The sequence below is a fragment of the Miniopterus schreibersii genome (genome assembly GCF_964146895.1).
Source record: "Miniopterus schreibersii genome assembly, chromosome: 7".
Classification (NCBI taxonomy): Eukaryota; Metazoa; Chordata; class Mammalia; order Chiroptera; family Miniopteridae; genus Miniopterus; species Miniopterus schreibersii.
The window spans coordinates 14,375,734-14,388,737 of NC_138108.1; the positions used below are offsets into that span (position 1 = coordinate 14,375,734).

At 38.4% G+C, this 13,004-nt stretch overlaps 1 protein-coding gene across 2 annotated transcripts in view; it reads left to right on the forward strand.

The window, feature by feature from the left end:
* Nucleotides 1-13,004, forward strand: part of ABCA12 (ATP binding cassette subfamily A member 12) — a 157,086-nt gene that overhangs the window by 118,990 nt on the left and 25,092 nt on the right. For both annotated transcript variants that reach the window (XM_081142825.1, XM_081142826.1), the window contains exons 30-38: nucleotides 553-749; nucleotides 1,409-1,569; nucleotides 2,959-3,195; nucleotides 3,521-3,671; nucleotides 5,885-6,137; nucleotides 6,741-6,827; nucleotides 7,570-7,663; nucleotides 10,520-10,647; nucleotides 12,573-12,660. In XM_081142825.1, coding sequence (XP_080998951.1) covers nucleotides 553-749; nucleotides 1,409-1,569; nucleotides 2,959-3,195; nucleotides 3,521-3,671; nucleotides 5,885-6,137; nucleotides 6,741-6,827; nucleotides 7,570-7,663; nucleotides 10,520-10,647; nucleotides 12,573-12,660 — 1,396 coding nt within the window. The remainder of the gene's footprint in view (nucleotides 1-552; nucleotides 750-1,408; nucleotides 1,570-2,958; nucleotides 3,196-3,520; nucleotides 3,672-5,884; nucleotides 6,138-6,740; nucleotides 6,828-7,569; nucleotides 7,664-10,519; nucleotides 10,648-12,572; nucleotides 12,661-13,004) is intronic.

Consider the following 13,004-nt stretch of genomic DNA (forward strand, 5'->3'; position numbering starts at 1 on the left):
CAGTCTCCTGGTTTCTGATGAAATGTCACCTTCTGAGGGGATTTTCATATATAACGTAAGTGCCTAAAACAGCATGCCCAGGCACTGTTTATCGCATGCACCCTGCTTTATTTAGTTTTTATTGCACTTATCACCACCTGGCATATTATAAACTTACTTGGGAACATGTTTGTCAACTGAATTTTCTCTGCATCCTTCCTGGTACTCACACATACGAGAAATTCTCTTTATGGGTAGGAGCATTATCTGCTTACCTCTTTTTCCCAGTATCTAAAACACAGCCTGGCACTAAAAGGTCAAACACTCTATAAATATTTGTCATATGAATGAGTAAAATAATGAGTCATATATTTCCTTGTGTTGTTTCTTGAGCATTCCAGCTAGATGATAAATAATAGAAAATTATGTCATGAATTTTCAATAGTTTATTGCTCCTTGCTGAGCACATAATGGTTGCTTAGGGAATATCTATCATCTAGGGTACTTATTCTATTTTTCCAATATTCAAATGTTCTATCTGTAAAAAATAACCACCATACGTTATTTTTGAAGGACTTTAAAAGATACTGGGCTGTATAGCCATCGTCATAAGAGAGTTGGAACATTGTCCGGAGGCATGAAGAGGAAGTTATCCATATCCATAGCTCTCATTGGCGGATCAAGGGTGGTCATTTTGGATGAACCATCCACTGGAGTTGACCCATGTTCTCGCCGAAGCATATGGGATGTTATATCCAAGAACAAAACTGGTATGAGTGGCTTCTTATAACTTCTCTACCCAACAGTTATAAGTTTTCTCTCTGGGGTTCACAAAAGCAAACTGAAGTCTTTTCTGTTTATGATCATCATTAAAGGCCTCCCATGGGCTCTTCCTTTTCCCGAGTCTTCTCTTCTCCCAGCTAAATTTCTGGGTCAGTGAGTTCATATCAACGTAGTGCCCACTGTGAGTTGAGCACTTAATGGGCCTTCTTGAAAACGCATGCAAATCCAATAGAAGTTCCGCATTCTGCCTAGAGGAGCTTAGAATCTAATTAGAGAATCCAAATACACACAAATGAAAATAAACGAAAACAGACTAAATAAGTGCTAACAGAATGGGAAGCAGAGAGCAGTCAGAGTGGAGAGGATTAGTCAGAGAGGACTATTCAGGGCCTTTAAAATTACTGCCTCTTCATAGTGATGAAAGGAAGGGGGGAGGGGAAAAGAGAGAGAGACCCCTGAATATTTAGGAACACTCCTTCTGAACTTCTCTTCGATCCTTTTGGAGCTCCTTCTGGTTAGTTTTTCTGTCAGCTCATAAAATGTGGGTCTTCTCATCAATCACAAGACTTACTTGCGCTCACACTGTGTATCTTGGGCGCTGTGTTTTCATGGTTTATTCCTGGTCGTTCTGCTCTGTATTTTCAAGCCAGAACAATCATCCTGTCCACGCACCACCTGGACGAGGCTGAGGTGCTGAGCGACCGCATCGCCTTCCTGGAGCAGGGGGGGCTCCGCTGCTGCGGGTCACCGTTTTACCTCAAGGAGGCATTTGGGGATGGGTACCACCTCACGCTCACCAAGAAAAAGGTTTGTGGGAGAGAAAGTATACCTTATTATGGGGTTTTATGTTAATTTTGTATGAAATGGAGGCAGAATCTCTCCAACTTCATTTATTGCTAAAATTCACTCTTAATATGTTAGATTCATGTGTCTTCAAACTTGAGCAAGCATCAGGACACCTGGAGGTCTAAGTAAACCCAGACTTCTAGCCCCACCCCAAGAGTCTCAGATTCTGTAGGTCTGGGATAAGGCTCCAGAATTTACTACATTTCTAACTAGGCCCCAGGTGATGCTGGTCTGGGATTATGCAGTGGGAACCACTGTGCTAGGCACAAAATGATGTATTTCCTCAGGTTACTGGTGAAGGATCAGCCTTTTATTTTCCCAGCATTTCACCCTGTGTGGCTAACAGGTAGATTTTCTGCTCTATCCAAAGCAAATGAAGAAAATAGGCAGCATATATTCACTTTCTGATCAGTACTCCCAAGTGGCAGTGTGGAGGCCAACTCAGACAGACTAATGGTGCTTTTCTTTTACATCTTTGAAGACTAAAAATGCTAAGGATACCCATACTGCCTAAAACAGCATATGACTTATCAAATTGTGCAAGATGTATATGCTATCAGTCAGGTTTTGACCACTATAATTTTTTTATCTAATCATCCTGATGTGACTTCCATAATAAAAAAGTAGTTGATTGTTATATTTATTAATGCATTTAAAAATTTTTGTATTAAGTGTGCCTTGTGCTTTATCATGTGCCTAGGACACTGGGGATAGGGGATACCAATCATTGCATATGATAGGGATCCTTAGCATTGGGGATATTGCAGTGAGCTGATGATATTAAGATCTCTGCCCTCATGGAGTTTATATTCTAATGGATGTGGGGAATTCAGATGACACAATTAATATGTGTATTATTTAGTTTATTAGCAGGTGATAAATGATATAGGTAGAAATAAAGCAGAGGAAGGGAAATAGGGAGTGCTGAATGGTGCCATTTTAAGTAGGGTGGTAAGAGAAGGGGTCTCTGCGAAGGTGATATTTGAACCAGGAGTTGGAGCCGGGGAGACAGTGAGCCATGTCACTATCTGGGGGCAAAGAAACAATTGTAAAGGCCCTGAGGAGGGCCTGCAGCTGAGCCTGCAGCACTCTAACACAGAAAAGAGACTGTGGTTTCAAGTGACACAGAGGATGGAGAAGGGACAGGGTGAGGTGAGAGAATGGAACCAGTAGACTAGTTATTTGCATACAGTGATAGGGATCCCTAGCGGGACAGGGAGCCACTGAAAGAGTGATGTGAGATCTACTCAGGTTTGGGTGGCAGAAAAGAACTTACCACCCTCTGATTAGGGCCCTTGGACACTACAGTGTAAAGACAAGGAAGTATTTAACTGCTGTTTTTGTCCCTAGAGTCCAAATCTAAATGCAAGTGCAATATGTGACACGATGGCTGTGACAGCAATGATCCGGTCACACCTCCCTGAAGCCTACCTGAAGGAGGACATTGGGGGAGAGCTTGTTTATGTGCTTCCTCCATTTAGCACCAAAGTCTCAGGGGCCTATCTGTTACTCCTAAGAGCGCTGGATAATCACATGGGTGACCTCAACATCGGGTGCTATGGCATTTCAGACACCACCGTGGAGGAGGTACACCTGGACATTTCTTAAAGCTGATATAACTTACTGTTCTCTTAAGATAAATATGTACAGGTTTTTAAAAAAGAAAAGAAATATTTTTAAATGAGCATGTCATAAAATTATCTTAATATCATTCTTATGTAAGACTGACTTCTGAGAAGAAAAAAATGTTGCTCCAATTAGAAAATACCTCTTTTACATACAAATATGTTCACGTAAAGTCATACTTATATGTCCCAATTGATGTGATAAAAATTCAAAGTCAAAATGAACCTAGAAACTAGAAAAAATATTATGTTTTATGTTAATGAGGTACCCTGTCTTTTCCTTTTAGGTCTTTCTGAACTTGACTAAAGAGTCACACAAAAATACTGATATGACTCTCGAGCACTTAACACAAAAGAAAGTTGGAAATTCCAGTACCAATGGCATCTCAACTCCTGATGATTTATCTGTGAGCAGCAGCAATTTCACAGACAGAGATGGTATAAATTTAATCACACATTTTGCTTAATTTCAGTAAATGATGTAAATGAGAAAATCACATGACAGATTTTGAATTTTGAAAACTCAACTTTAAATTTTCTTTCTAAATTCAAAAAGATTAAAGAAATATTAGCTTTCTCTATTTAATATAAAAAATATTTAATCAAATCAAACTCTCTCAAAAATATTTGGAAGAATGTAAAAGAAAGTCCTTGTTAGGGCAGGAATGTGTATTCCTCCATCCACCAGTGGTTGTTTTCAAGATGTAACTTCCTATGATCTCAGATTTGTGTTCAAGTTAAAATCCTTCTTGGAACTGGTGCTATTTCACATGGACAGAGTTGCCTTTTAAGGTAGTCCACTCACTTATTAAACATGTTTAAATGGAGATAATAGTCATTAAAAAAAAAGTTGAAAATATAGCCATCATTTTATAAAACCTCATTGGAAAGTTCATCTAACCTCCCCACCTCTCTGGACAATTCAGGTGCTGAGAAAATGCTTTTGGGGGAGGGTCTCTGAATTGATGAAGTTCGACCTAATGGCTATGACTAAAATAACAGGTCCCTCCTCCCAATTTTTTCACAGTATACGTTTGAAAAGCAGTGTTTCTTGACATTACTTTGAGGAATTGAGCTCTTTTGAAAATAACTTTAATTCTATTATTCTCTTTCTGATAGTTAATTTATTCCTTTGGAAACACTGTTTATTTAAGGAAGGACATAGTAAAATGATATATAAATTATGGAGTAGTCATTTCAGCAGCTTGCTTAAATTGATAAAAAATCTCTAGGAACAGAACTTTTAATTAAACGTTTGCCTTGCTCTAAACCTCAGAAAAGGCAGTCTCTAATGTTTCTACAGTTCTGGAGCTTGGGAGTCTCATCTGTCATACTCCCCATTTATCATGTTTTGGGGAATGTAACTGTCAGGTCCATGGAACTGAGGACTTTGAAAGTGGTCATCTGCTTCAGGAAGGAAATGTTATGTGTTTCCTCTGCATTCTTCTCATAATTTGAAACTCTTCTTTAGTCAAAATGTACCCGTCATTGACCTTATCTTTGAGGAAGCTCCATTTGATACACCTGTAAGTCGTCCACATGTAATTTCTCAAGAAACAGAAAAGCATACTAATTAACTTACAATATTCAGCTCCTTCTACAATTCCCCTTTGCAGAGATACGAGTTTTCATTTAAACCTGTTCACTCTGTTTAACTGGCGTTCATTTTAAATTAAGCAGCTTTGTATTTTCCCTTATCAGCTAAATGAAGATCGTGATTTTTTTTGGGTGCTGCATAATTTGTGATGAAGAATTAAAAATATCCAGAGTTGACTAACATTGTCATCTTATCACATGCTTGCTTGGCAGCAGGCCTTAGGAGAGAATGTTGTATTTGAACCTATTTTTTTAGGGGGCGCTGCTGAGTTTGTCAGTTGTTAAGAGCAGTAAGGAGGAAACAGGTTATGGCCTCCACAGCTGCTCTTACTCTAAGAAGCCATGGAATTTTTCTCAGCACCTGAAAAGCATTTCGGAGGGGAGGAGAATAGGCATTTTGCCTAATAAGTTCTTTTTTTGTGACTAGTGGTAAAAATGGGGTTTTGAAATGCCGTATAATTAGTCCAAATTTGTAAAGAGAATGTAATGAGTAAGTGTTTGAACTAGAATTACACTTTGGAGGAGAGCATTTTCCTTTCCCCACATTTAAGGTGAATTCATTGGACCTCACATTAAGAATGAGAGACAGTGAGACATAATTACTAAGTTTCCCAGAGTAGGAATGAATTCTTAGACTAGGTTGATATTCTGGTTTCTGTTTATCCTATTTGGATTCAATCTCTTGGTAGAAGCTATCCCTTCAGTATCAGTGATTAGTAATACATACTGAGCCTTCATTCAGGCTGGACACTGGGAACAATGTTCATTTATGAAATTATAGATACCTCTTTGACATGTAAAACTATTATGCACATGACTAGTAATATTTTGTGTCTAGTGATTTATAATTTTCAAAGCACTTTTACATGACGCTTTATGAGATGGAGGCTCAGGCCCAAAGCTGTCAAAGAGCTGAATCTAAAATCCAAATCTTTACAATACAAGATTTCCCCCCCAATCACATTGTATCATTGATCCATAGTTTTTGAAGTAGCTTAATTACTCAACTTCCCAGGACTTCCCAGAACCATATGAAGCCTCTTTTTGTTAATCAGACAAAATCCTGACCAGAGGAGAGAGGCTGCATGGCTTCAGCCTGCTGCTGAAGAAGATCATGGCCATCCTCATCAAGAGGTTCCACCACACCCGCAGGAACTGGAAGGGTTTCGTCGCGCAGGTTGTCCTCCCCATCGTCTTCGTAACCACTGCCATGGGCCTTGGCACGCTGAAAAACTCCAGCAACAGCTACCCGGAGATCCAGATCTCCCCCTCTCTTTACGGAACCTCCGAGCAGACGGCGTTCTACGCGTAAGTTTCCTTCCTTTACCCAAAAACCTATCTCCCCGTGGCCTCCAGAGGCACAGCTGGGCCTGAGCGAATGCAATGAAATACGGAAAAATGAGGACTTAGGAGCCACAGACCCTAACTCTGACAAAGGACCGGACAGCTTGATTGATTGTGACACTCCTAGTGCCAATAAATAAGTTTTAAGAGTTTTGTGTTTGCCTGAAAATAAAGTTACAGTAGATCATTATTTTTAATGACTAGACTTTAATCAAGAGAGTCAGGTTAGGCGTGGCTTCCCAATCTATTGTAATATATAGCAAATGACTCTTTATGGGGCTCACAAATTGAAAAATAGTGCAGGATTCTGTATAATATAGTGTTACATATACAGTATGTGATCAGGAAACGCACATGACAATCAGAGACTAGCGAGGCAGCCGCAGAGAGATGTGTGTCTATCCTTTTGTGTGACACTTTTTTTTCTCTGTGGCTAAGTCTTTCTTAGATTTTTAAGATAGCAGTCCATAGAGGGCCTATTTCGTTTCCTCAGATTACTCATGAGCGTGAGGCTAACATGGGAGCTAGGGAAGGACTCATGAATGTTTCTGTCCCTTAATGTTGCAGGAATTCGAACCCAAGCACAGCAGGGCTGGTCTCGGCAATGTGGACCTTCCCTGGCATCGACAACATGTGTTTGAACGCCAGTGATATGTAAGTGGCTCTTGCTCTTTTTCTTTGTTTCAGCATTCCACTTTGTGCGTGTGCATGCGTGTGCGTGTGGGTGTGTGAGTGAGGGGATGCGGGTTATTTGGCTGGAGGAGGGCAGTCCACTGGTAGAAATGCGGTTAAGTGATACTATCCATCTCTAGTTCACTCCCTGGCTATGCTGTAATAATAAACATCTTTTGTGTACATATTTCCATTGAACAATCCTGTGACTTATTAATCCCATTCTTAAAATGAGAAGCTGAGGCTCGTAGGGACCAAGATTCTTATATAAAGAAATTTAGGTAGGAAGTTGTGTAGCTAACGCTGATACCCATCTTGACTCCAGTGCCCATGCTTTTGCACTATGCAGTGTTCCTGTTCAAACTTCCAAGGAGGGCACAGCAATCTAGACCTGACGTTAATGCATCGTTTTGCTAAAGTGTCCCTTTCCTCTCAGAGGACAGAATGAAAAGACAAAGAGAAGACAGGTCAGAAAGTCCCTCCTTGCCCTACTAAGACAATTCAATGAGCTTTGGTTTTCACACTGTTTAATCACTAAGTGCTCTCCCTCGACTCCCCCCAAAATGTCAGATTACTTGAAAATGGTAGTGCAATGTGCATTTAAGTAATAAAAAATCAGCAAGTTGTACAGGACCTGAATTTAATGACAAATACTCTCTCCTATGCTCGTGCATAAACATGAGAATGCCCGCATACCTCACCTCAATATCATTTTTACTTGCAGGAGGTGTTTAGAAAGCAACAGTCTGGGAAAATGGAACACCAGTGGAGAACGTATCACTAACTTTGGTGTTTGTTCTTGCTCAGAAAATGTCCAGGTAAGATGGAAGTCAGTTTCAGTGAAGTAGGAAAAAGAAAGGAATAAATATCAAAACTTGAAAGATCTATCTAGGTTACCAAAGAGTCAGTATAATTTCATTTTATGGAAGCTGGTAGCTCAACAATGTGGACCTGGGCAACTCAAAAATATTGTCCTTGAACTTCAGGTCACTGTTGTAAATCCATCTCAGGACACATTTCCAAGGGTAGGTAATTCTATGACAGTCTTCATGGAAACTAACTGAAGATGAATTTTTGGTTTCAGTTCAGTTCTAACCAGAAAGCTCTATATTTCATACGACAAAATGGCACCGTAACTGTCATATTTGAAAACACAGTGAGAGTGCCACCGCGGTGGCCAGCTGGGAAGTCAGTAATGTGGAAATCCAGAGCAGAGCTCCTTATGTCTCTAACAACACCTCCAGAATGCCAGAAAATCCATGTTCTGAAAGAAACAGAAAAGATTGTCCAATTACCACTTACCTTGTGTGTATGCTATGGATATACACCTTAGGCCTATCATTCAATAAACTTTTAAGAAAACTAAATTCACTAGGGAAATTAAAGATATTTGAAGAAAAGAGATCACTATTCGTCTCTAAGAGTCACTGTGTTGTCAGCTTGCTTCCCTAGGGGAAGAATCGAGCAACATTTTCTTCAAAGTGTCATATGACTGTACCCTGAAAGGTTAGAATGAAAATGTTTTCAGTAAATGCAACCTGTTTTTGTGTTTTCATGCAAGACAGTTACCAACAATAAAAGATGGGATTCAACTGGCATCTTTTGGAATCCTTGCATGCTAGTCTTGCCCGGTACTCAAAGAGTTTTTCTAATCCCTCTTTTAATCTACCTAATTTCTGAAATTCTTTATGTATTTTGTTTAGCTCACAGTAAAAATCAACTAACAGTAGTGAAGATTGGAACCTGGATACATTTTTTAAACAAAAGAAAAAAAACAACACCAGGAGATTTAAAATTTTTCAACCTAATACTCTGCTGATGAGAATCTAAATTTGTGCAAAACAGTTTTTAAAAGTGTTTGGCAGTATCTACTAATGCTGAAGATATACATACAGTATGGAATCAGTAATTCCCACCAGAAATGTGAATAGGTTCTCCAAGAGACATATTTATAGAACATTTATAGCAATACTATTTGTACTAGCCACCCAAATTCCCACTGACAGTAGAGTGGATAAATTGAATGTAATATTTTGGATAAAATGGAATCCTCTAAACAATAAAATGGGAATGATTGATCTGCCACAAGACATCATGCTGGAAGATTCTCACAAACAAAGGATGAGTGAAAAAAGCCAAATACAAGAGAGTACATGTAATATGATTCCATTCATGTAAAATACAAAAACATGCAAAACTATCCTGTGCCAATTATTTTGAGGGTGGTAGTGATTGGGAGGGAGCATGGTGAGGGGGCTCCCAGGGTCCTGGCATTGTTCTGTTCCCTGATCCGGTTACTGGTTACACGGATTCAGTTTATCAATTCATCAAGCAGTATACTTTTTAATATGCGTGCTTTTCTGCATTTATAATAGAATTCAATAAAATTAAAGCTAAAAAGTTATAAGGGTATGGAAGGGTATCTTTTGATTTATGAAACCAGTGGCATTCTAGAATGTGATCCTCAGGTTGACACAACTTGATATAAGGTGAAATTCAGCAGTCATTTTTTAGAGCAACCTTCAACCCTGTGCTCTTGGTACACATGTGTGGTAGGAGCCTCAAGGTGTTGGATGTTGTATGAAGGGATGGAAGGAAAAACTGGAAAAGTGCTGGGTTTCCCAAACTACACTTCATGGCAGTGAAACATGGGAAGCTTCAGAGCAAAGTAAATGGTCAGGAAGTGCAGAAAGCTGCAAGCATAAAAGTAAGTGATTAAAACTAAGCTCTGAGATTGGTTAATAGTAATGTACCAAAGCACTTAAACAAATGTGTGATTGTACCGTAAGATGCTAACAATGAGCAGACCTGGTGAGGGGTCTACAGGGATTCTGTATTATTTTTGCAATATATATATATATATTTGGGTTTTTTTGGAATAATTCATATTTATATATGTAAATATTAGATTTATAGAAAATTAAATTAGATTTAGGTTTAGATATATGTAAAATTGAGCTCTGACACCTAGATTTGGTACCTTAAAACTAATATAACTCAAACTTTTCTTTTTGAATCCTCACTGCTTTTTTATTGATTTGAGAGAGCAAGAAGGAGAGGGAGGGAGAGAGAAAAACAGTGATGTGAGAGAGAAACGCTGAGCGGTTGCCTCCCCTTGCGCCTGAGCGGGGCTCATGCCCACAGCCTAGGCATGTGCCCCGAGCGGAAAGGGAGCCCCGAGACTTCAGGTGCCTGGGGCGATGCCCCAACCAGCCGGCCACCCGGAGGGGCAGGAGTCAGACTCCACTGCTGTTACATCCTGAGCACCTCGGCCTGCTAATGTTATCTTTTCAATTTGGGGCAAACATTTTTTTCTTCCCTGTGAATTACTGAGGGAATTTTGAGTCATCTTAGTGTTTAGTGTTATTTTCCAAACATATCAAGCCTGTCAGTACAGTGAAGGAAAAATTGCACATTAGTTGTGTTCTTTTTTCTTTTACTTCAAGTGAGCCCTGAACACAAGCATAAGCTCTCTGCATATAATAGCTGCTTGTTTTTATTTCTTGGCCCGAGCAAGATGCCTTCCTCTCAAAGCTCTTTAAGGCCAGAGAGCAGACGTCACCTCCACCAGCTGCAGTAACAGACAAGTGACAAGGCTGCTGGCCCTTCACGTTGTCTGTTTGACTTGCACTGTGTTGGCTAGAAAGAACTTAATTTTTAACTTTATTTTTCAGGAATGTCCTAAATTTAACTATTCGCCACCTCACAGAAGAACGTATTCTTCCCAAGTAATTTATGACCTCACTGGGCACCGCTTGGAAAATTATCTCATATCAACTGCTAATGAATTTATGCAAAAAAGGTAAGAATACTCCATTTATAGCATTTAACGGAGCATATTTTGCTTCCTCATTTCAGTGGTACCTGCTTTCCAAACTTGAGACAATAGATGCAAATTCTATTGATTATTTACATGGTTAAATTATCTGTTTTATCTAAACAGCTTTATGTATGAAAATTTAAGTAATGAGTAAATTAAGATTCATTTGAGCAAGTTAAAAAGCATTGATTTTTTTTCGGCCTCAAAAATGTGTTGTAAAATTCAGGCACTTTTTTTTTCTTGAAGCAAAAGAGAAGTTACTGACTGTATTATGCCAACTGGGAGAATTTTAAGGCATTGCTTTCCATGACAAATGGCCTTTGTTCCAACAAGAGTATCTCCGCATGTGCATAAAATGAACACATGTGTAACAAGGCCCTGGACAAATACCTAAGACACTTAAACATTTGCCAGGGATGTAAGATTGGTAGGCTTGCGTTTGCAAAAACATGGGTGACCTGGAGGACACTACTAAGTGAAATAATCCAAACACTGAATGACAAATACTGCATGATTTCACTTATATGTGGAATCTAAAATAGACTCACAGAAGTAGAGAGTAGAATGGTGGTTGCCGGAGTTGGGGCGGAGGGGGAGATGGGGAGATGCTGGTCAAGGGTATAACAGTGTCAGTTACATAAGATGAATAGATTCTGGAGATCTAATCAACAGCAATGTGACGAAGTTAACAATATTGTATTGTACATTTGAAATTTGCTAAGAGGATAGATCTTAAGAGTTCTTAGCACATATGCACACAATGAACAAAAAGAAATGGTAACTATATGAGGTGATGGATATGTTCATTAGCTTGATTGTGGTGATTATTTCACAGTGTTTACACATATCAAAACCTCAAGTTGTATATGTTAAATATATACAATTTTTATGTCAATATACCTCAATAAAGCTGGGGAGGTGGGAGTTGGTACTCTTGCAATAGCTACTATTTTCTCTTTTTTTACATCTCCTTCCACTTTTATGTCTCAGTGTACACAAAAAACTAACGTTAGCTGTAAAATAATTACAAACTACAGATAAAAAGAAAAAATAGTCTCTCTCTCCTTAGATACAACCACAATTGATTGTATATCCTGCCAGAAATTTTCTAGTCAGAGATACATTTAAATATTGTCAACAAAGTGGGGTTGGTTGATTATTAAAAAACTGTTCTAAAACCTGTTTTTTAAAAAAGTGAACAGTATTCTATAGTGTACTTTGCATGTGAACACTATAGTGCTATGACATTGCATTTAGGATGACAGTCACAAGAATATTATACCAGTGTGACTGTACCATTATTTATTTAACCCAACCCCTAGTGGGACATTTAAACTAATCTAGTCTTTAAATTGCTACTTGGATTTTTTAAATTCACTTATTATTATTAAGAGACCATGAACTGATGGGTGGTTATATAGACACAACTCACCTTCAAATATCCAGGAAGGGAAAATGTATAGTAGCAGGGGACAAGGTAAGGGAAAACGTTTGGAAAATAGAAGAAATAGAGTCATTTGAAAAAAGTTAAAAACTGATTTTATATCACTTTAGTATTAAATTACCTAAGAAGGGATATTTAAGCTCTAGTCTTAAGATTTCTGAGATGGTGCAGATCCAGTTAAGATGGAAGAACTGGTCAGGTTATATGTCATTGATTTTCAGAACACTTACTCCACATTTGCTATTGTTTAGAAGGACTTTTCACTTCTAGTTATAGTGTACATTTTAGACTAAAATATGATAAAATAAATCAATAAAAATGTAAAATATTTGTCAGGCAGTATTTATTTCATACCGAAAATGTGTTCCTAATGGAAAGAAAAGATTGAGCTCTTAAACATTTTAGATCTGTGTGTGACTATTTTCTCCATTAAAACAAATATAAATTTTATTACTCTATATAGATATGGAGGTTGGAGTTTTGGGCTGCCTTTGACTAACGACCTTCGTTTTGATGTAACAGCAGTTCCTGCCAATAGAACTCTCGCCAAGGTAAATTATGAACTTTCTCCTGGGATGTCATATAAATGAGAATGTGAACTTGAAACGTTCAAGCGTTTTCATGAGGTAAAAACAAAAGATGGGTATAATCAATTTGAAAAGCAGTTTGGCATAGTAATACATACCCCATAGCACAGTGATTTCAGTCCTGTGTAGTTACCCTAGGGAAACGTGTACACACAAATACCAGGATGCATATACAAATGTGGACATACTGGTGTTTCCCATATTAGCCCAAAACAGAACCCCAAGTGCCCATACACACTAGAATACATACATAAATTGTTATATATTTATTCAATAGAACTTTTAGCAATGGAAATGAAAAAACTCAG